The sequence below is a fragment of the Oncorhynchus masou genome, unplaced genomic scaffold (genome assembly GCF_036934945.1).
Source record: "Oncorhynchus masou masou isolate Uvic2021 unplaced genomic scaffold, UVic_Omas_1.1 unplaced_scaffold_1151, whole genome shotgun sequence".
Classification (NCBI taxonomy): Eukaryota; Metazoa; Chordata; class Actinopteri; order Salmoniformes; family Salmonidae; genus Oncorhynchus; species Oncorhynchus masou.
Window position 1 is genome coordinate 41,077 of NW_027001261.1, and position 21,037 is coordinate 62,113.

Sequence of the window (21,037 nt, forward strand, 5' to 3'; positions counted from 1 at the left end):
TCCTGTGTTGCTGACTGTGTTAGTCCTGTGTTGCTGACTGTGTTAGTCCTGTGTTGCTGACTGTGTTGCTGACTGTGTTAGTCCTGTGTTGCTGACTGTGTTAGTCCTGTGTTGCTGACTGTGTTAGTCCTGTGTTGCTGACTGTGTTGCTGACTGTGTTGCTGACTGTGTTAGTCCTGTGTTGCTGACTGTGTTAGTCCTGTGTTGCTGACTGTGTTAGTCCTGTGTTGCTGACTGCGTTAGTCCTGTGTTTGCGTACTGTGTTAGTCCTGTGTTGCTGACTGTGTTAGTCCCGTGTTGCTGACTGTGTTAGACTGTGTTGCTGACTGTGTTGCTGACTGTGTTAGTCCTGTGTTGCTGACTGTGTTAGTCCTGTATTAGACTGTGTTAGTCCTGTGTTGCTGACTGTGTCAGTCCCGTGTTGCTGACTGTGTTAGTCCCGTGTTGCTGACTGTGTTAGTCCCGTGTTGCTGACTGTGTTAGTCCTGTGTTGCTGACTGTGTTAGTCCTGTGTTGCTGACTGTGTTAGTCCCGTGTTGCTGACTGTGTTAGACTGTGTTGCTGACTGTGTTGCTGACTGTGTTAGTCCTGTGTTGCTGACTGTGTTAGTCCTGTATTAGACTGTGTTAGTCCTGTGTTGCTGACTGTGTCAGTCCCGTGTTGCTGACTGTGTTAGTCCCGTGTTGCTGACTGTGTTAGTCCCGTGTTGCTGACTGTGTTAGTCCTGTGTTGCTGACTGTGTTAGTCCTGTGTTGCTGACTGGGTTAGTCCCGTGTTGCTGACTGTGTTAGTCCTGTGTTGCTGACTGTGTTAGTCCTGTGTTGCTGACTGTGTTGCTGACTGTGTTAGTCCTGTGTTGCTGACTGTGTTAGTCCTGTGTTCCTGACTGTGTTAGTCCTGTGTTGCTGACTGTGTTAGTCCCGTGTTGCTGACTGTGTTAGTCCCGTGTTGCTGACTGTGTTAGTCCTGTGTTGCTGACTGTGTTAGTCCTGTGTTGCTGACTGTGTTAGTCCTGTGTTGCTGACTGTGTTGCTGACTGTGTTAGTCCTGTGTTGCTGACTGTGTTAGTCCTGTGTTGCTGACTGTGTTAGTCCCGTGTTGCTGACTGTGTTAGTCCTGTGTTGCTGACTGTGTTGCTGACTGTGTTAGTCCCGTGTTGCTGACTGTGTTAGTCCCGTGTTGCTGACTGTGTTAGTCCTGTGTTGCTGACTGTGTTAGTCCTGTGTTGCTGACTGTGTTAGTCCTGTGTTGCTGACTGTGTTGCTGACTGTGTTGCTGACTGTGTTAGTCCTGTGTTGCTGACTGTGTTAGTCCTGTGTTGCTGACTGTGTTAGTCCTGTGTTGCTGACTGTGTTAGTCCTGTGTTGCTGACTGTGTTAGTCCTGTGTTGCTGACTGTGTTAGTCCTGTGTTGCTGACTGTGTTAGTCCTGTGTTGCTGACTGTGTTAGTCCCGTGTTGCTGACTGTGTTAGTCCTGTGTTGCTGACTGTGTTAGTCCTGTGTTGCTGACTGTGTTAGTCCCGTGTTGCTGACTGTGTTAGTCCTGTGTTGCTGACTGCGTTATTCCTGTGTTGCTGACTGTGTTAGTCCCGTGTTGCTGACTGTGTTAGTCCTGTGTTGCTGACTGTGTTAGTCCTGTGTTGCTGACTGTGTTAGTCCTGTGTTACTGACTGTGTTAGTCCTGTGTTGCTGACTGTGTTAGTCCCGTGTTGCTGACTGTGTTAGTCCCGTGTTGCTGACTGTGTTAGTCCTGTGTTAGACTGTGTTAGTCCTGTGTTGCTGACTGTGTTAGTCCTGTGTTGCTGACTGTGTTAGTCCTGTGTTGCTGACTGTGTTAGTCCTGTGTTGCTGACTGTGTTAGTCCTGTGTTGCTGACTGTGTTAGTCCTGTGTTGCTGACTGCGTTAGTCCTGTGTTGCTGACTGTGTTAGTCCTGTGTTGCTGACTGTGTTAGTCCTGTGTTGCTGACTGTGTTGCTGACTGTGTTAGCCCTGTGTTGCTGACTGTGTTAGTCCCGTGTTGCTGACTGTGTTAGTCCTGTGTTAGACTGTGTTAGTCCTGTGTTGCTGACTGGGTTAGTCCTGTGTTGCTGACTGTGTTAGTCCCGTGTTGCTGACTGTGTTAGCCCTGTGTTGCTGACTGTGTTAGTCCCGTGTTGCTGACTGTGTTAGTCCTGTGTTGCTGACTGTGTTAGTCCTGTGTTGCTGACTGTGTTAGTCCTGTGTTGCTGACTGTGTTAGTCCTGTGTTGCTGACTGTGTTGCTGACTGTGTTAGTCCTGTGTTGCTGACTGTGTTAGTCCTGTGTTGCTGACTGTGTTAGTCCTGTGTTGCTGACTGTGTTGCTGACTGTGTTAGTCCTGTGTTGCTGACTGTGTTAGTCCTGTGTTGCTGACTGTGTTGCTGACTGTGTTAGTCCTGTGTTGCTGACTGTGTTGCTGACTGTGTTAGTCCTGTGTTGCTGACTGTGTTAGTCCTGTGTTGCTGACTGTGTTGCTGACTGTGTTAGTCCTGTGTTGCTGACTGTGTTAGTCCTGTGTTGCTGACTGTGTTAGTCCTGTGTTGCTGACTGTGTTGCTGACTGTGTTAGTCCTGTGTTGCTGACTGTGTTAGTCCTGTGTTGCTGACTGTGTTAGTCCTGTGTTGCTGACTGTGTTAGTCCTGTGTTGCTGACTGGGTTAGTCCTGTGTTGCTGACTGTGTTAGTCCTGTGTTGCTGACTGTGTTAGTCCTGTGTTGCTGACTGTGTTAGTCCTGTGTTGCTGACTGTGTTAGTCCTGTGTTGCTGACTGTGTTAGTCCTGTGTTGCTGACTGTGTTAGTCCTGTGTTGCTGACTGTGTTGCTTACTGTGTTTGCCCTGTGTTGCTGACTGTGTTAGTCCCGTGTTGCTGACTGTGTTAGTCCTGTGTTAGACTGTGTTAGTCCTGTGTTACTGACTGGGTTAGTCCTGTCTTGCTGACTGTGTTAGCCCTGTGTTGCTGACTGTGTTAGTCCTGTGTTGCTGACTGTGGTAGTCCCGTGTTACTGACTGTGTTAGTCCTGTTTTGCTGACTGTGTTAGTCCCGTGTTGCTGACTGCGTTAGTCCTGTGTTGCTGACTGTGTTAGTCCTGTGTTGCTGACTGTGTTAGTCCTGTGTTGCTGACTGTGTTAGTCCTGTGTTGCTGACTGCGTTAGTCCTGTGTTGCTGACTGTGTTGCTGACTGTGTTGCTGACTGTGTTAGTCCTGCTGACTGTGTTAGTCCTGTGTTGCTGACTGTGTTAGTCCTGTGTTGCTGACTGTGTTAGTCCTGTGTTGCTGACTGTGTTAGTCCCGTGTTGCTGACTGTGTTAGTCCTGTGTTGCTGACTGTGTTGCTGACTGTGTTAGTCCTGTGTTGCTGACTGTGTTAGTCCTGTGTTGCTGACTGTGTTAGTCCCGTGTTGCTGACTGCGTTAGTCCTGTGTTGCTGACTGTGCTAGTCCTGTGTTGCTGACTGTGTTAGTCCTGTGTTACTGACTGAGTTAGTCCTGTGTTTGACTGTGTTAGACTGTGTTGCTGACTGTGTTAGTCCTGTGTTGCTGACTGTGGTAGTCCTGTGTTGCTGACTGTGTTAGACTGTGTTGCTGACTGGGTTAGTCCTGTGTTGCTGACTGTGTTAGTCCTGTGTTGCTGACTGTGTTAGTCCTGTGTTACTGACTTAGTCCTGTGTTGCTGACTGTGTTAGACTGTGTTGCTGACTGTGTTAGTCCTGTGTTGCTGACTGTGGTAGTCCTGTGTTGCTGATTGTGTTAGTCCCGTGTTGCTGACTGTGTTGCTGACTGTGTTAGTCCTGTGTTGCTGACTGTGTTGCTGACTGTGTTAGTCCTGTGTTGCTGACTGTGTTAGACCCGTGTTGCAGACTGTGTTAGTCCCGTGTTGCTGACTGTGTTAGTCCCGTGTTGCTGACTGTGTTAGTCCCGTGTTGCTGACTGTGTTAGTCGGTCTCACTGTTGTTCATAGGCTCGGTCTTAACTGGGGAGGAGAGGAAAGGAAATGAGGGCAGAGTTCACAGGATGTAACAGCAGAAACTGTGAGTGTGTGTGTGTGTGTGTGTGTGTGTGTGTGTGTGTGTGTGTGTGTGTGTGTGTGTGTGTGTGTGTGTGTGTGTGTGTGTTATAGATGAGGAACAGTGACAAAGGAAATCAGAAGTAACAGTTAAGTCATACTTACCGATCTCTGCTGTATGTCTCTCTGCTATTAGCAGTACTGCAGCTCTGCTGTTTGTCTCTCTGCTATTAGCAGTACTGCAACTCTGCTGTATGTCTCTCTGCTATTAGCAGTACTGCAGCTCTGCTGTATGTCTTTCCTGCTATTAGCAGTACTGCAGCTCTGCTGTATGTCTCTCTGCTATTAGCAGTACTGCAGCTCTGCTGTATGTCTCTCTGCTATTAGCAGTACTGCAGCTCTGCTGTTTGTCTCTCTGCTATTAGCAGTACTGCAGCTCTGCTGTTTGTCTTACTGCTATTAGCAGTACTGCAGCTCTGCTGTATGTCTCTCTGCTATTAGCAGTACTGCAGCTCTGCTGTATGTCTTGTCTCTCTGCTATTAGCAGTACTGCAGCTCTGCTGTATGTCTCTCTGCTATTAGCAGTACTGCAGCTCTGCTGTTTGTCTTGTCTCTCTGCTATTAGCAGTACTGCAGCTCTGCTGTTTGTCTTGTCTCTCTGCTATTAGCAGTACTGCAGCTCTGCTGTATGTCTCTCTGCTATTAGCAGTACTGCAGCTCTGCTGTTTGTCTCTCTGCTATTAGCAGTACTGCAGCTCTGCTGTATGTCTCTCTGCTATTAGCAGTACTGCAGCTCTGCTGTATGTCTCTCTGCTATTAGCAGTACTGCAGCTCTGCTGTATGTCTCTCTGCTATTAGCAGTACTGCAGCTCTGCTGTGTGTCTCTCTGCTATTAGCAGTTCTGCAGCTCTGCTGTGTGTCTCTCTGCTATTAGCAGTACTGCAGCTCTGCTGTTTGTCTTACTGCTATTAGCAGTACTGCAGCTCTGCTGTATGTCTCTCTGCTATTAGCAGTACTGCAGCTCTGCTGTATGTCTCTCTGCTATTAGCAGTACTGCAGCTCTGCTGTATGTCTCTCTGCTATTAGCAGTACTGCAGCTCTGCTGTTTGTCTTACTGCTATTAGCAGTACTGCAGCTCTGCTGTATGTCTCTCTGCTATTAGCAGTACTGCAGCTCTGCTGTATGTCTCTCTGCTATTAGCAGTACTGCAGCTCTGCTGTATGTCTCTCTGCTATTAGCAGTACTGCAGCTCTGCTGTATGTCTCTCTGCTATTAGCAGTACTGCAGCTCTGCTGTATGTCTCTCTGCTATTAGCAGTACTGCAGCTCTGCTGTATGTCTCTCTGCTATTAGCAGTACTGCAGCTCTGCTGTTTGTCTCTCTGCTATTAGCAGTACTGCAGCTCTGCTGTATGTCTTACTGCTATTAGCAGTACTGCAGCTCTGCTGTATGTCTCTCTGCTATTAGCAGTACTGCAGCTCTGCTGTATGTCTTACTGCTATTAGCCGCACTGCAGCTCTGCCTTATGTCTTACTGGTATTCTTCTCTGTGTCAAGCATATAAAACCTGTCCATGTTTTAACATGCAACTACTAAAACACAGTAGTCCAACTAACTGTTTAAGTGCTCTGTCATATTCGTTGTCAATCTTTGCTAAGCAGGCCGCTGTTTGAAGAGTTTCCACTCCACTTCTTTGGCGTCATCCATAATAAAATGCTGTCATACTTCACCCCTTTCGACATTTCAAATCGTAGCATCAAGTATGTCCTGGTAGGTAAGTCTTAGGCTACAATTAGGCTCATTTGTGTGTTCCGTCCGCAAAATAAATCAGAGGGATGCACAGTTAAAGGGGATGTTTGGCATTATATATGTTAATATAAATAAATCAGAGGGATGCACAGTTAAAGGGGATGTTTGGCATTATATATGTTAATATAAATAAATCAGAGGGATGCACAGTTAAAGGGGATGTTTGGCATTATATATGTTAATATAAATAAATCAGAGGGATGCACAGTTAAAGGGGAAGTTTGGCATTATATATGTTAATATAAATAAATCAGAGGGATTCACAGTTAAAGGGGATGTTTGGCATTATATATGTTAATATAAATAAATCAGGGAGATTCACAGTTAAATGGGTTGTTTGGCATTATATATGTTAATATAAATGAATCAGAGGTATTCACACTTAAAGGGGATGTTTGGCATTATATATGTTAATATAAATAAATCAGAGGGATTCACAGTTAAAGGGGATGTTTGGCATTATATATGTTAATATAAATAAATCAGAGGGATTCACAGTTAAAGGGGATGTTTGGTATTATATATGTTAATATAAATAAATCAGAGGGATTCACAGTTAAAGGGGAAGTTTGGCATTATATATGTTAATATAAATAAATCAGAGGGATACACAGTTAAAGGGGATGTTTGGCATTATATATGTTAATATAAATAAATCAGGGAGATTCAGAGTTAAAGGGGAAGTTTGGCATTATATATGTTAATATAAATAAATCAGAGGTATTCACAGTTAAAGGGGATGTTTGTGTCATGTCTTATTATGTCTGTTCCTGTCCTTTCTCTTCACTCTGTCTCTCTCTGCTGGTCTTATTAGGTTACCTTCTCTTTCTCTCCTTCTCCAGCTGTTTCTCCCCTAACTAGCTCGTTCACCCTTTCCCCACCTGTTCCCTTTTTTCCCTCTGATTAGGTCTCTATTTCTCTCTCTGTTCCTGCTACTTTCGGTGTCAGATTCTCGTTTGTGTTTCTCATGCCAGAAGCAAGCTATCGTCTCGTTTGCTTCCTCCTAGTCCTATCCTGTCGGAGTCTGCCTGGCAGGTGCATCCTGTACACTACTAACTGTCTTTAGTTTGCACCGTGTCCAGTTCATCATATGCTACGTGTGATCAGCTACCACCGTTCCTCTGTGACCCGCGCCTACCCAGAGCGACCTGCAGCCTGTCGCCGCTACCCAGCTATTCTCCTCTGCTGCTAAGAAGGGGACTCTCTTGCTATTTATCAGAGGGACTTTATGTTTCATTTGTCGCCCTCTCTGCGGGTAGTCTATTTTGCCATTATCAAGGTCTGAAGAGGATCTATGTCTTTCCTGTGTGCTCATTAAAGAACACTGTTTTTGTTAAACCGCTTTTGGGTCTTCACTCAAGTGCATAACAGTTTGGCATTATATATGTTAATATAAATAAATCAGAGGGATTCACAGTTAAAGGGGATGTTTGGTATTATATATGTTAATATAAATAAATCAGAGGGATACACAGTTAAAGGGGATGTTTGGCATTATATATGTTAATATAAATAAATCAGAGGGATTCACAGTTAAAGGGGATGTTTGGTATTATATATGTTAATATAAATAAATCAGAGGGATTCACAGTTAAAGGGGATGTTTGGCATTATATATGTTAATATAAATAAATCAGAGGGATTCACAGTTAAAGGGGATGTTTGGTATTATATATGTTAATATAAATAAATCAGAGGGATACACAGTTAAAGGGGATGTTTGGCATTATATGTTAATTGTAGTAAACCATACAATTCGAAAAACACATTTGTTATAAAATAATATTTTTATTAGTGTTGATATGTTATATAAAGCATTATAAATTGGGTGGTTCCAGCCCTGATTGCTGATTGGCTGACAACTGTGGTATATAAGACCGTATACCAAAGGTATGACAAAACATTTGTTTTTACTGCGCTAATCATGTTGGTAACCAGTTTGTAACAGCAATAAAGCGTCTCAGGGTTTGTGATATGTGGCCCATATACCACGTGTTCTATCTTCTTCTTTTATTTATTTAAATGTTTTGTTTATTTTTTTACTTCAGTTTATTTTAGTAAATATTTCTTTAGCACTTATTTTTTCTTAGAAAGGCATCGTTGGTTAAGGGCTTGTAAGTCTTTATACCTGTTGGATTTTGGCGCATGTGACAAATAACATTTGATTTATCCAGGCACTCTGCGTTGGGTCATGCCTTAAGAACAGCCCTCAGCCGTGGTATATTGGCCATATACCACACACCCTCGGGCCTTATTACTTAATCATAAAATGTGTGGTTTGCATCACTTAACAACCCATGTTAAATATAAGCAACATTAATTTTAAGTGGCTATACTATACGTCTCTGGACATCTGATGAGCATTTCGCATTGAACTCACCTTTTTGACCACAGACTGTTTCGGAGGAGCAGAATTGCCTTGCTGACAACCTGCAAAGGCGTGCAATTCAGAATGATGATTTCTGGTCTGGTAATTACAAAGATCGGCCACTAGATGGTGACAAAACTGTTTATTTCTAGGATCTCGTCTAAGAGAATTGTGGTTTTTTTTCATGTTTTAATCGGCTACAGGCACGATAGACCTGCACCAGGCTGGGAAGACTGAATCTGCAATAGGTAAGCAGCTTGGTTTGAAGAAATCAACTGTGGGAGCAATTATTAGGAAATGGAAGACATACAAGACCACTGATAATCTCCCTCGATCTGGGACTCCACGCAAGATCTCACCCCGTGGGGTCAAAATGATCACAAGAACGGTGAGCAAAAATCCCAGAACCACACGGAGGACCTAGTGAATGACCTGCAGAGAGCTGGGACCAAAGTAACAAAGCCTACCATCAGTAACACACTACACCGCCAGGGACTCAAATCCTGCAGTGCCAGACGTGTCACCCTGCTTAAGCCAGTACATGTCCAGGCCAGTCTGAAGTTTGCTAGAGAGCATTTGGATGATCCAGAAGAAGATTGGGAGAATGTCATATGGTCAGATGAAACCAAGTTTTTGGTAAAAACTCAACTCGTCGTGTTTGGAGGACAAAGAATGCTGAGTTGCATCCAAAGAACACCATACCTACTGTGATGCATGGGGGTGGAAACATCATGCTTTGGGGCTGTTTTTCTGCAAATGTACCAGGACGACTGATCCGTGTAAGGGAAAGAATGAATGAGGCCATGTATCGTGAGATTTTGAGTGAAAACCTCCTTCCATCAGCAAGGGCATTGAAGATGAAACGTGGCTGGGTCTTTCAGCATGACAATGATCCCAAACACACTGCCCGGGCAACGAAGGAGTGGCTTCGTAAGAAGCATTTCAAGGTCCTGGAGTGGCCTAGCCAGTCTCCAGATCTCAACCCCATAGAAAATCTTTGGAGGGAGTTGAAAGTCCGTGTAGGCCAGCAACAGCCCCAAAACATCACTGCTCTAGAGGAGATCTGCATGGAGGAATGGGCCAAAATACCAGCAACAGTGTGTGAAAACCTTGTGAAGACTTACAGAAAACGTTTGACCTCTGTCATTGCCAACAAAGGGTATATAACAAAGTATTGAGATATACTTTTGTTATTGACCAAGTACTTATTTTCCATCATAATTTGCAAATAAATTCATTAAAAATCCTACAATGTGATTTTCTGGATTTTTCTTTCTCATTTTGTCTGTCATAGTTGAAGTGTACCTATGATGAAAATTACAGGCCTCTCTCATCTTTTTAAGTGGGAGAACTTGCACAATTGGTGGCTGACTAAATACTTTGTTGCCCCACTGTATAGATACACACACACATGCTGTCATCAAGGCAATGGGTGGCTACTTTGAAGAATCTAGAATATGTTTTGATTTGTTTAACGCTTTTTAGTTTTTTTTTGGTTAAGTGTGGGTAGTCAGTACCAAGGGTAGTCAGTACCAAGGGTAGTCAGTACCAATGCCAAGGGTAATTGGTGCCAAGGCCAAGGGTAGTCAGTACTAAGGGTAGTCAGTGCCAATGCCAAGGGTAGTCAGAACCAAGGCCTAGGGTAGTCAGTACCAAAGCCTAGGGTAGTCAGTACCAAGGGTAATAAGTGCCAAGGGTAGTCAGTACCAAGGGTAGTTAGTGCCAAGGGTAATAAGTGCCAAGGCCAAGGGTAGTCAGTACCAATGCCAAGGGTAGTCAGTACCAATGCCAAGGGTAGTAAATGCCAAGGCCAAGGAAAGTCAGTACCAAGGCCAATTGTAGTCAGTAAAGGCCAAGGGTAGTCAGTAACAAGGGTAGTCAGTACCAAGGCCAAGGGTAGTCAGTACCAAGGGGAGTCAGTACCATTGCCAAGGGTAGTCAGTACCAAGGCCAAGGGTAGTCAGTACCAAGGGTAGTCAGTACCAAGGCCAAAGGTAGTCAGTACCAAGGGTTGTCAGTTCCAAGGCCAAGGGTAGTCAATACCAAGGGTAGTCAGTACCAATGCCAAGGGTAGTCAGTACCAAGGCCAAGGGTAGTCAGTAACCAAGGCCAAGGGTAGTCAGTACCAAGGCCAATGGTAGTCAGTACCAAGGGTAGTCAGTACCAAGGCCAAGGGTAGTCAGTACCAAGGCCAAGGGTAGTCAGTACCAAAGCCAAGGGTAGTCGGTACCAAGGGTAGTCAGTACCAAGTCCAAGGGAAGTCAGTACCAAGGGTAGTCAGTACCAAGTGTAGTCAGTACCAAGAGTTGTCAGTACCAAGGCAAAGGGTAGTCAGTACCAAGGGTAGTCAGTACCAAGGGTAGCCAGTACAAAGGGTAGTCAGTACCAAGGCCAAGGGTAGTCAGTACCAAGGGTTGTCTGTTCCAAGGGTAGTCAGTACCAAGGCCAATGGTAGTCAGTACCAAGGGTTGTCAGTACCAAGGGTAGTCAGTACCAAGGGTTGTCAGTACCAAGGGTAGTCAGTACCAAGGGTAGTCAGTACCAAGGGTTGTCAGTTCCAAGGGGAGCCAGTACAAAGGGTTGTCAGTACCAAGGGTAGTCAGTACCAAGGGTAGTCAGTACCAAGGGTTGTCAGTTCCAAGGGGAGCCAGTACAAAGGGTAGCCAGTACCAAGGGTAGTCAGTACCAAGGGTAGTCAGTACCAAGGGTAGCCAGTACCAAGGGTAGTCAGTCCCAAATGGCTCCCTATTCCCTACACACTACTTTTAACCAGAGCTTTAACTTTGTCTGTTTCATGCCTCACTCTGCCTCTCCTCTCCCAGCAGCAGCAGCCCTGTTGTTTCTGATGAATGGAAACTCTGTGTGTGTGTGTGTGTGTGTGTTTTTATTTCCCTTCTGATAAGAGACTCTCCCTTCCTCTGAGTAAACACGTACCACTCAGAGTCGGGGGGAGCTGGAGGAGTGAAAAAGAAGGAAGGGGTAGACAGTGAGCTTGAAAAATTTAGAGGAGAGAGGGAGAGGGATGGATGGAGAGAGGGAGGGCAGAAGGATGGAGGGAGGGAGGGCAGAGGGAGGAAGGGAGAGAGGGAGAGAGGGCAGAGGGATGGAGGGAGGGAGGGAGGGAGAGAGGGCAGAGGGAGAGAGGGCAGAGGGAGGGAGGGAGAGAGGGCAGAGGGATGGATGGAGGGAGGGAGAGGGGGCAGAGGGAGGGAGGGAGGGCAGAGGGAGGGATGTAGGGAGGGAGGGAGAGTGGGCGGAGGGAGGGAGGGAGGGAGAGAGGGCAGAGGGAGGGAGGGAGAGAGGGCAGAGGGATGGAGAGAGGGCAGAGGGATGGAGGGAGGGAGAGAGGGCAGAGGGAGGGAGGGAGGGAGGGAGGGAGGGAGGGAGAGAGGGCAGAGGTATGGAGGGAGGGAGGGAGAGAGGGCAGAGGGAGGGAGGGAGGGAGGGCAGAGGGAGGGAGGGAGAGAGGGCAGAGGGATGGAGAGAGGGCAGAGGGATGGAGGGAGGGAGAGAGGGCAGAGGGAGGGAGGGAGGGAGAGAGGGCAGAGGGAGGGAGGGAAGGAGAGAGGGCAGAGGTATGGAGGGAGGGAGGGAGGGCAGAGGGAGGGAGGGAGGGAGGGAGAGCAGAGGGAGGGAGAGAGAGCAGAGGGAGGGCAGAGGGAGGGAGGGATGTAGGGAGGGAGGGAGAGTGGGCGGAGGGAGGGAGGGAGAGAGGGCAGAGGGAGGGAGGGGAGAGGGAGGGCAGAGGGAGGGAGGGAGAGAGGGAGGGAGGGAGAGTGGGTGGAGGGAGAGAGGGCAGAGGGAGGGAGGGAGAGAGGGCAGAGGGAGGGAGGGAGAGAGGGCAGAGGGAGGGAGGGAGGGAGGGAGGGAGGGAGGGGGAGGGAGGGGGAGGGAGGGAGGGAGGGAGGGAGGGAGGGAGGGAAGAGGGAGGGAGAGAGGGATGTCAGGAGGGAGGGAGAGAGGGCAGAGGGAGGGAGGGAGGGAGGGATGTAAAGAGGGAGGGAGAGAGGGCAGATGGAGGGAGGGAGGGAGGGAGGGATGTAAAGAGGGAGGGAGAGAGGGCAGATGGAGGGAGGGAGAGCAGAGGGTGATAGAGAGGGCAGAGGGAGGGAGAGCTACATCTGAGAATCTGACTGAACACTACTTGAATGCAACATTAACAGAGACATTATAAACTCCAGGAATATAAGTCCCAAACAGCACCCTATTCCCGATGTGGTGCAAGGCCACTGGTCAAAGGCCACTATGTGGTGCAAGGCCACTGGTGCACTATATAGGGAAGAGTGTGCCATTTGGGACAAGTATAAGAGGAAGAGGAGGGCTGACATTACAGAGAGGTAGTTCAGGAATGTTGTGTGTGTTCAGATCTTATCAACTTCCTCAGTTCTGTTTAGCTCTCTGACACACAAATATCATACCGCCCAATAATGCTAACCTCCCCTGTTATTGTAATGGTGAGAGGTTAGCATGTCTTGGGGGTATATGATATAAAATGCTAACCTCCCCTGTTATTGTAATGGTGAGAGGTTAGCATGTTTTGTGGGTCTGTAACTTTCTCACTCTCCATCACCATGGTAACGTCCACATGAATGTAGAAGTGTTTAGAAACACATTATATTCTTATTTACAATACAAGAGACTCTAAAGTGACACAACACATTATTTACCACTGATTTCTATTGGGCACGACGACATAATCTGAAACACAACCAAAACAAACAGCAAATGCATCCAACAAGTTTGTAGAGTCATAAGCTTTATGTGATCATCTGGTACTCGGAATATGGGCCCAAATATTTACTACTTTAATACACATATAGGTGAATTTGTCCCAATTCTTTTGGTCCCATAAAATGGGGGAGTCTTTGTACAACAAGTGCTGTCATTTCTGAACGGTTCACCAAATTAAACCTGACAGTTTGCAGTTTAACCTCGTAGTCGTTGTATAATTTCAAATCCAAAGTGCTGAAGTACAGAGCCAAAACAACTAAACATATGTCGCTGTCCCAATATGTTTTGTACACATACACTGAGTGTACAAAACATTATGAACACCTGCTCTTTCCATGACATTGACTGACCAGGTGAAAGCTATGATCCTTTATTAATGTCACTTGTTAAATCCACTTCAGTCAGTGTAGATGAAGGAGAGGAGACAGGATAAAGAAGGATTTTAAAGCCTTGAGATATTAGAGACATGGATTGGGTATTTGTGCCATTCAGAGGGTGAATGGGCAGATCTATGTAAGTGGCTTTTGAACCGGGTCTGTTAGTAGGAGCCAGACACACCGGTTCGTGTCAAGAACTGCAACGCTGCTTGGTTTTGGGAAACTCAGTGTAGAACGATGGTTAAAAAAACACAGAAACTCAAGTCATTTGGGTAAGACACCTGTTACCTTTCAATAGAATGGGCTCATCAGATGAGACACTGTGTGTTTGTGGTGAGAGTGAGAGACGCCTGGTGGCACAGAGAATAAATCAAGACAGTTTTCTATTTCCAACACTCCATTATACACTACTCTCCTTATTTGGGTCTCCCTCTCTCTCACTCTCTCTCCCCCATCTCTCCCCCCATCTCCCTCTCCCCATCTCCCTCTACCCCCCCATCTCCCTCTCTCTCGCCCACCCCCCTTCTCCCTCTTACTCCCCCATCTCCCTCTCTCTTGCCCATCTCCCCCCCATCTCCCTCTCTCTCTCCCCCATCTCCCTCTCTCTCCCTCCCCCATCTCCCTCTCTCCCCCATCTCCCTCTCCATTTCTTTCTCTGTCTTTCACTCACCTCTCTGTAGCCTGTACTGTCACACAGAAATATTACTCGGGGAGGAACAGAACAGTGTTTTTCTTGAGCTTTTTGGGAAATTCCAAAACAATGACACCGACAGGAACCTACTACCCCCCCATCCTCTCCCCCCTCATTGCCCTTCGAGAAGCAGGAGAGAGAGAGAGGAGCGGGGCGGATCGTTGGGGAGTTTCCAGTAAAAAAAGATTCAGCTCGCCTAACAGAATACAGTGTCCTTCACTGAGGGACGCTCCATGATTATTACGGGGGATGGAGATTGTAATACTTGTTTCATTATTGTCTCTGTATTGTGACTTCACCGGTAAGTTAGACTTCTGGTCTAGTACAATGTTGTGATACAGGTGCTTGGTAAGTTAGACTTCTGGTCTAGTACAATGTTGTGATACAGGTGCTTGGTAAATTAGACTTCTGGTCTAGTACAATGTTGTGATACAGGTGCTTGGTAAGTTAGACTTCTGGGCTAGTACAATGTTGTGATACAGGTGCTTGGTAAGTTAGACTTCTGGTCTAGTACAATGTTGTGATACAGGTGCTTGGTAAGTTAGACTTCTGGTCTAGTACAATGTTGTGATACAGGTGCTTTGTAAGTTAGACTTCTGGTCTAGTACAATGTTGTGATACAGGTGCTTGGTAAGTTAGACTTCTGGTCTAGTACAATGTTGTGATACAGGTGCTTGGTAAGTTAGACTTCTGGTCTAGTACAATGTTGTGATACAGGTTCTTGGTAAATTACATTCTACTTAGATAAAATCTGGAATAGTTTTAAGATGGTCGTACCATTGATCATTTGGCTATTTGATTTTAGGATTTTTGTAATTATCCCCCAAAAAATATTTAAAAGGAAATATATATATTTAGCTTTTGACACACACTTAACCCCATTTTCTTTGGGGGGACGGAGGGGACGGACACCGCCATGCATTCATTTTTACCTGAGAGTTTCCCGTTCCCATAGTGATGTCATAGTAGTTTGTTTACCAAAAGGTTCGGACGCCACAGACGGAAGTTGGCACATCGGCGGTACCGACTTCAGACGAGTCGCGTGGGGCTTGTGAGGGTCGTAGAGCAGAACGGGGAACACATTCATATTCGTGAGAGTCTCATCTTTCCACTGTAGCTCTGCCACTTCCCACCGCAGATGCAGAACGACGACAAAAGGCGGATGCAGTAGACTGAGACGCAGCACATACACAAAAAAAGCTTCAACAGACGTATTTTAATGGGGATTTTATTACCATATCAATTAGATTGACGCAATCGACTCCTAACAGCTTAGGTGTTTTAATGTTTCGTTTTTATATTTTAGTACTTTATGTATTTAATATGAAGTATTTTGTAATTGAACAATTGGAAAGCCTGTGTGTTTCGGGTTACTTATTAGGGCAGAGTGAAATAGAATTTGGAGTCCAAAGATTCTGAGTGGATCTGGCTGTAGGCCAGTGTGTGTGTGTGTGTGTGTGTGTGTGTGTGTGTGTGTGTGTGTGTGTGTGTGTGTGTGTGTGTTTGGCATCACAGAGCACAATGGCAGGAAGAGGAGGGTCCAGATGTTGTCTGTGTTGCCATAGTGATAACTAGAGGTCATTAGAAGCATGGGGTCTGCTAGTACGGGAGATGTACTGTGTGTTGATTAACATACAGATAGATAAACATTAGACAATAATATCGTCCTGTTTGGTTTGAAAAATAAAATCAACAATAACAGAACAATACAGTTTTCACTTGACCTTGGTCTTCCAGATGCTGAGTGCCTGGTGGTCAGTCCTGCCAGGCTGGTGGTGAAGCATGGAGACCCAGCCTCCTCTAACTGCAGCTCAGATACCCCTGTAGAGATGGGCTGGGAAGCCACCCAGGGAGGGACGGGTCTAAAAAACAAGAAGGTGAAGATCCTACGCTGGAAGGTGGACAGGTAAGAGAGGCAGACACAGTAGAGACTTTTAAAGCTTATAAAAAAAAAAAACCTTTTTAGTTTGACTTTAATGTTATTTAGCTTCGATGGTCTTTAATGATTGGTTTTACTGTTATTTTATAAATTTATTCATCTCTTGTGTTGCCTTCTGTTTTTTTATTTTCATTGATTTATTTTAAATGCACTTTAAATATTTAATTTGATTTGACAGTGTGACTGACTGGGATAACAACCCTAAGTGCTTCACAGAAGGAGGCCAGTGTCAGAAACAGCTGGACATCACAGTTTATAGTGAGTGACATCTCTCTCTTATCTTCTCTGGTGTTTCTGAATGTATCCTTAGTAAGGCTCTGCACCGTTAATCACTGTGTGTTTCCATTCCTCCACAGAGCTTCCAGACCGTGTCTCCATCAGCTACAGGAAGTACCCTGATCCAATGGTTGAGGGGCATCGGTACCTGCTGCAGTGTCTTGTCCAGAACATCGCTCCTATTGGGAGACTCAGGGTGACCTTCGTCAAAGTCTCTACCACTGGTGAACAGACAGAATTAGACACACCACAGAAATCCAAGGACAACATCAAGACACCAGAGAATGGGACCTACACCCTGGACTTCACCCCTGGTAGAGATGATGACGGGGCCCAGTTGTTGTGTTCAGCCATGTTGGATCTGGGACCAGAGGGACCCCAACCTCCTCCTGTTATGAACTCAAACCGCCTCAACATCAACGTGCACTGTGAGTCCTTCTGGTTCTCTGTCCACACACATTTAGTACAACCGTTAGTTAGACACCAGACGAGTCATGACGTTGACAATGTTGTTTTCACTTCATTTTCTCTCATTAATCAACTTGTTTCTCATCTCTCTTTCTCTTTATCTCTCATTAATGAACTTGTTTCTTCTCGTTCGCCCTCCTCCCCCCTTCCCCAGACAAGCCTCAGATCACTATGAGTCCTGGATGTTTCTCCATGAGCATCACGGAGGGCGACACACTATCACTTAACTGTAGTGCAAATGGTAACCCTGCCCCCTCGTACGATTGGTTGCTCCCCCAAGCCGACCCCAACCCCATGGAAGAGAGATCCGTAGTGACCATCACCAACATTGCCAAGTCTCACTCTGGAGAGTACACCTGCATCGCCATCAACCCCCTGGGAAAAAGCACCTGTACTGTTAACGTGGAGGTCAAAGGTAAGATGGATGGATGATTGGTTGGATGGATGATTGGTTGGATGGTTGATTGGTTGGATGGTTGATTGGTTGGATGGTTCATTGAATGATTGGTTGGTTGGTTGGATGGATGGTTGATTGGTTGGTTGGATGGATCATTGAATGATTGGTTGGTTGGATGGATGATTGGTTGGATTGTTGATTGGTTGGATGGTTCATTGACTGATTGTTTGCGTGGAAAGTATTCAGACCCCTTGACTTTTTCCAAATTGTGTCACGTTACAGCCATATTCTACAATGTATTAAATTGTTTCCCCCACCTCTGGAATCTACACAGAATACCCCGTAATGACCAAACAAAAACAGGTTTTTAGAAATGTTTGCAAATTTATAATAAATACAAAACTTTATCACATTTCCATAAGTATTCAGACCCTTTACTCAGTACTTTGTTGGAGCACCTTTGGCAGCGATTACAGCCCCGAGTCTTCTTGGGTATGACGCTACAAGCTTGGCACTCCTGTATTTGGGCTCCCGAGTGGTGCAGCAGTTTAAGGCACAGCATCTCAGTGCAAAAAAAGCATCACTACAGTCTCTGGTTCGAATTGTTAGGCTCTAATTCTCAGAGTGAAAAACTCAATGAACATTTGTGAAAAGTTCAACCAAGTTTATTCTGCCCAGAGAGTCAATACAGCTGCATTCAGACAACACATGTTTACAAGGCCTGATTGGTGGAGTGCTGCAGAGATGGTTGTCCTTCTGGAAGGTTCTCCCATCTCCACAGAGGAATTCTAGGGCTTTTTCAGAGTGACCATCGGGGTCTTGGTTACCTCCCCAACCAAGGCCCTTCTCCCCTGATTGCTCAGTTTGGCCGGGCGGCCAGCTCTCGGAAGAGTCTTGGTGGTTCCAAATTCTTCCATTTAGGAATGATGGAGGCCACTGTGTTCTTGGGGACCTTCAATACTGCAGATATTCTTTGGTACCCTTCCCCAGATCTGTGCCTCGACACAATCCTGTCTCGGAGCTCTATGGACAATTCCTTCCACCTCATGGCTATGTTTTTGATCTGACATGCACTGTCAACTGTGGAACCTTATATAGACACGTGTGTGCCTTTTCCAAATCATGTCCAATCAATTGAATTTACCACAGGTGGACTCCAATCGAGTTGTAGAAACGTCTCAAGGACGATCAGTGGAAACAGGATGCACCTGAGTTCAATTTCGAGTCTCATAGCAAAGTGTCCAAATACTTATGTAAATAAGGTATTTCTGTTTTTCATTTTTAATAAGTATTAAAAAATATATTTAAACTGTTTTCGCTTTGTCATTATGGGGTATTGTGTGTAGATTGATGAGGATATTTTGATGAGGATATATTTTTTTATTGAATCCATTTTAGAATAAGGCTGTAACATAAAATGTAACATACCAAAACATATCATATTAAAATGTGGAAAAAGTCAAGGGATCTGAATACTTCCTGAATTCACTGCATCTCCCTTCCTCTCCTCCCTTCCTCTCCTCCTCCTCTCCTCCTCCCCTCTGCCCCATCTGCATCTCCCTTCCTCTCCTACTCCTCTCCTCCTCCTCCTCCTCCTCTCCTCCTCCTCTCCTCCTCCTCCTCCTCTCCTCTCCTCCTCCCCTCTGCCCCATCTGCATCTCCCTTCCTCTCCTCCTCCTCTCCTCCTCCCTCCTCTCCTCCTCCCCTCTGCCCCATCTGCATCTCCCTTCCTCCTCCTCCTCCTCCTCCTCCCTCCTCCTCCTCTCCTCCTCCCTCCCTCCTCCTCCCCTCTGCCCCATCTGCATCTCCCTTCCTCTCCTCCCTTCCTCTCCTCCTCCTCCTCCTCCTCCTCTCCTCTCCTCCTCCCCCTCTGCCCCATCTGCATCTCCCTTCCTCTCCTCCTCCTCCTCCTCCTCCTCTCCTCCTCCCCTCTGCCCCATCTGCATCTCCCTTCCTCTCCTCCTCCTCCTCCTCTCCTCCTCCTCCTCCTCTCCTCTGCATCTTCCTTCCTCTCCTCCCTTCCTCTCCTCCTCCTCTCCTCCTCCTCCTCCTCTCCTCTGCATCTCCCTCTCCTCTCTTTCTACTCTCCTGCCCTCTAGTGGACTACCTGCCCATCATTGCAGGGCTGGCTGCAGCTGCGGTGGTGATCCTCTTGGTTGTCTCCTGTTTCACCTACTCCTCTTACTATAAACACAGGCGCATGGGCCACTACCAGCTGAAAGACATGTTGCCACGACGACACAACAACAAACACGTGGTGCAACACAACGGAATGGACCAGTCCGTTATGTAGAGGAGGGGTTGGGGTCAGAGCATGTGAGCAGCGGTTGGAAATCCTGATGAGTGGGCGTGGCTCTCCACGTCCTTTATGTAGAGGTGGGGTTGGAAATACTGATGAGTGGGCGTGGCTCTCCACGTCCTTTATGTAGAGGAGGGGTTGGAAATCCTGATGAGTGGGCGTGGCTCTCCACGTCCTTTATGTAGAGGTGGGGGTTGGAAATCCTGATGAGTGGGCGTGGCTCTCCACGTCCTTTATGTAGAGGAGGGGGTTGGAAATCCTGATGAGTGGGCGTGGCTCTCCACGTCCTTTATGTAGAGGTGGGGGTTGGAAATACTGATGAGTGGGCGTGGCTCTCCACGTCCTTTATGTAGAGGTGGGGTTGGAAATACTGATGAGTGGGCGTGGCTCTCCACGTCCTTTATGTAGAGGTGGGGGTTGGAAATCCTGATGAGTGGGCGTGGCTCTCCACGTCCTTTATGTAGAGGAGGGGGTTGGAAATCCAGATGAGTGGGCGTGGCTCTCCACGTCCTTTATGTAGAGGAGGGGTTGGAAATACTGATGAGTGGGCGTGGCTCTCCACGTCCTTTATGTAGAGGTGGGGGTTGGAAATACTGATGAGTGGGCGTGGCTCTCCACGTCCTTTATGTAGAGGTGGGGGTTGGAAATCCTGATGAGTGGGCGTGGCTCTCCACGTCCTTTATGTAGAGGAGGGGTTGGAAATACTGATGAGTGGGCGTGGCTCTCCACGTCCTTTATGTAGAGGAGGGGTTGGAAATCCTGATGAGTGGGCGTGGCTCTCCACGTCCTTTATGTAGAGGAGGGGGTTGGAAATCCAGATGAGTGGGCGTGGCTCTCCACTCCTTTCCTATCGCTTCCTCACAGAAAAAAACACGGCTCCAAAATCACTCCATTCATTTATATCACAATTTAAATCGCAGTTTAATCTATTTTTTGGACTACCTGGACCTACCAATTGTTTTTAAGTATTGAAACCAAACAATATGGATGTGAATGAAAGGTATTTGAATAAACATGAAATGATGAACATGATTTTTTTTTTAAATGGTATTTGTAAACTTTATTTAACTTGTCAAGTCAGTTAAGAACACATTCTTACTACACACCCTGATGACGCTGGGCCAATTGTGCGCAATCACTGCCGGTTGTGATACAGCCTGGAATCGAACCAGGTCTGTAGTGACGCTTCTATCACTGAGGTGCAGTGCCTTAGACCGGACCTAATTTCAAATAGGCTACATGTCATATTAAACAGCATATAAACACTAAGTTGGTCAGCAGCCTGAGAAGGAACCAAAATGAATTATTTACACTAGATTATTTCAATTGTTTCCAGGCTCTAGCCTACAAAATACATTGTGAAGCATTTACCAGTGCAACACAGTAGCCTGGTAGGGACCAGAGTATGTGAGCGATGCCGAAACGGAGCAGAGCGTTCTCAATTTGACTGGATCGTGGCGCGAGATTCCCAAAGGCTGGAGCGACGGTCTTCTCCAATTTCGCTCCAGAAACACTCACTTAGTCTACGTGTGTGCTGCTCATAGCCCCTTGCTTTAGCTACGGTCATGGAGTTCACTAAATACTGTTTATAAAGAAACTGATTAAACACAGGTGCTAAATCAAGGTGCCTTACAAAGATGAGGACCAAGAGCAAGAGAGGGAG

At 46.4% G+C, this 21,037-nt stretch overlaps 1 protein-coding gene across 1 annotated transcript in view; it reads left to right on the forward strand.

The window, feature by feature from the left end:
• The window catches only part of LOC135529380 (vascular cell adhesion protein 1-like), a 51,283-nt gene extending 30,877 nt beyond the window's left edge, over window positions 1-20,406 (forward strand). The window contains exons 6-10 of the mRNA XM_064958151.1: window positions 15,733-15,901; window positions 16,113-16,192; window positions 16,291-16,638; window positions 16,833-17,093; window positions 19,175-20,406. Coding sequence (XP_064814223.1) covers window positions 15,733-15,901; window positions 16,113-16,192; window positions 16,291-16,638; window positions 16,833-17,093; window positions 19,175-19,368 — 1,052 coding nt within the window. The 3' untranslated portion in view covers window positions 19,369-20,406. The remainder of the gene's footprint in view (window positions 1-15,732; window positions 15,902-16,112; window positions 16,193-16,290; window positions 16,639-16,832; window positions 17,094-19,174) is intronic.
• The last annotated feature ends 631 nt before the right edge of the window (window positions 20,407-21,037 follow it).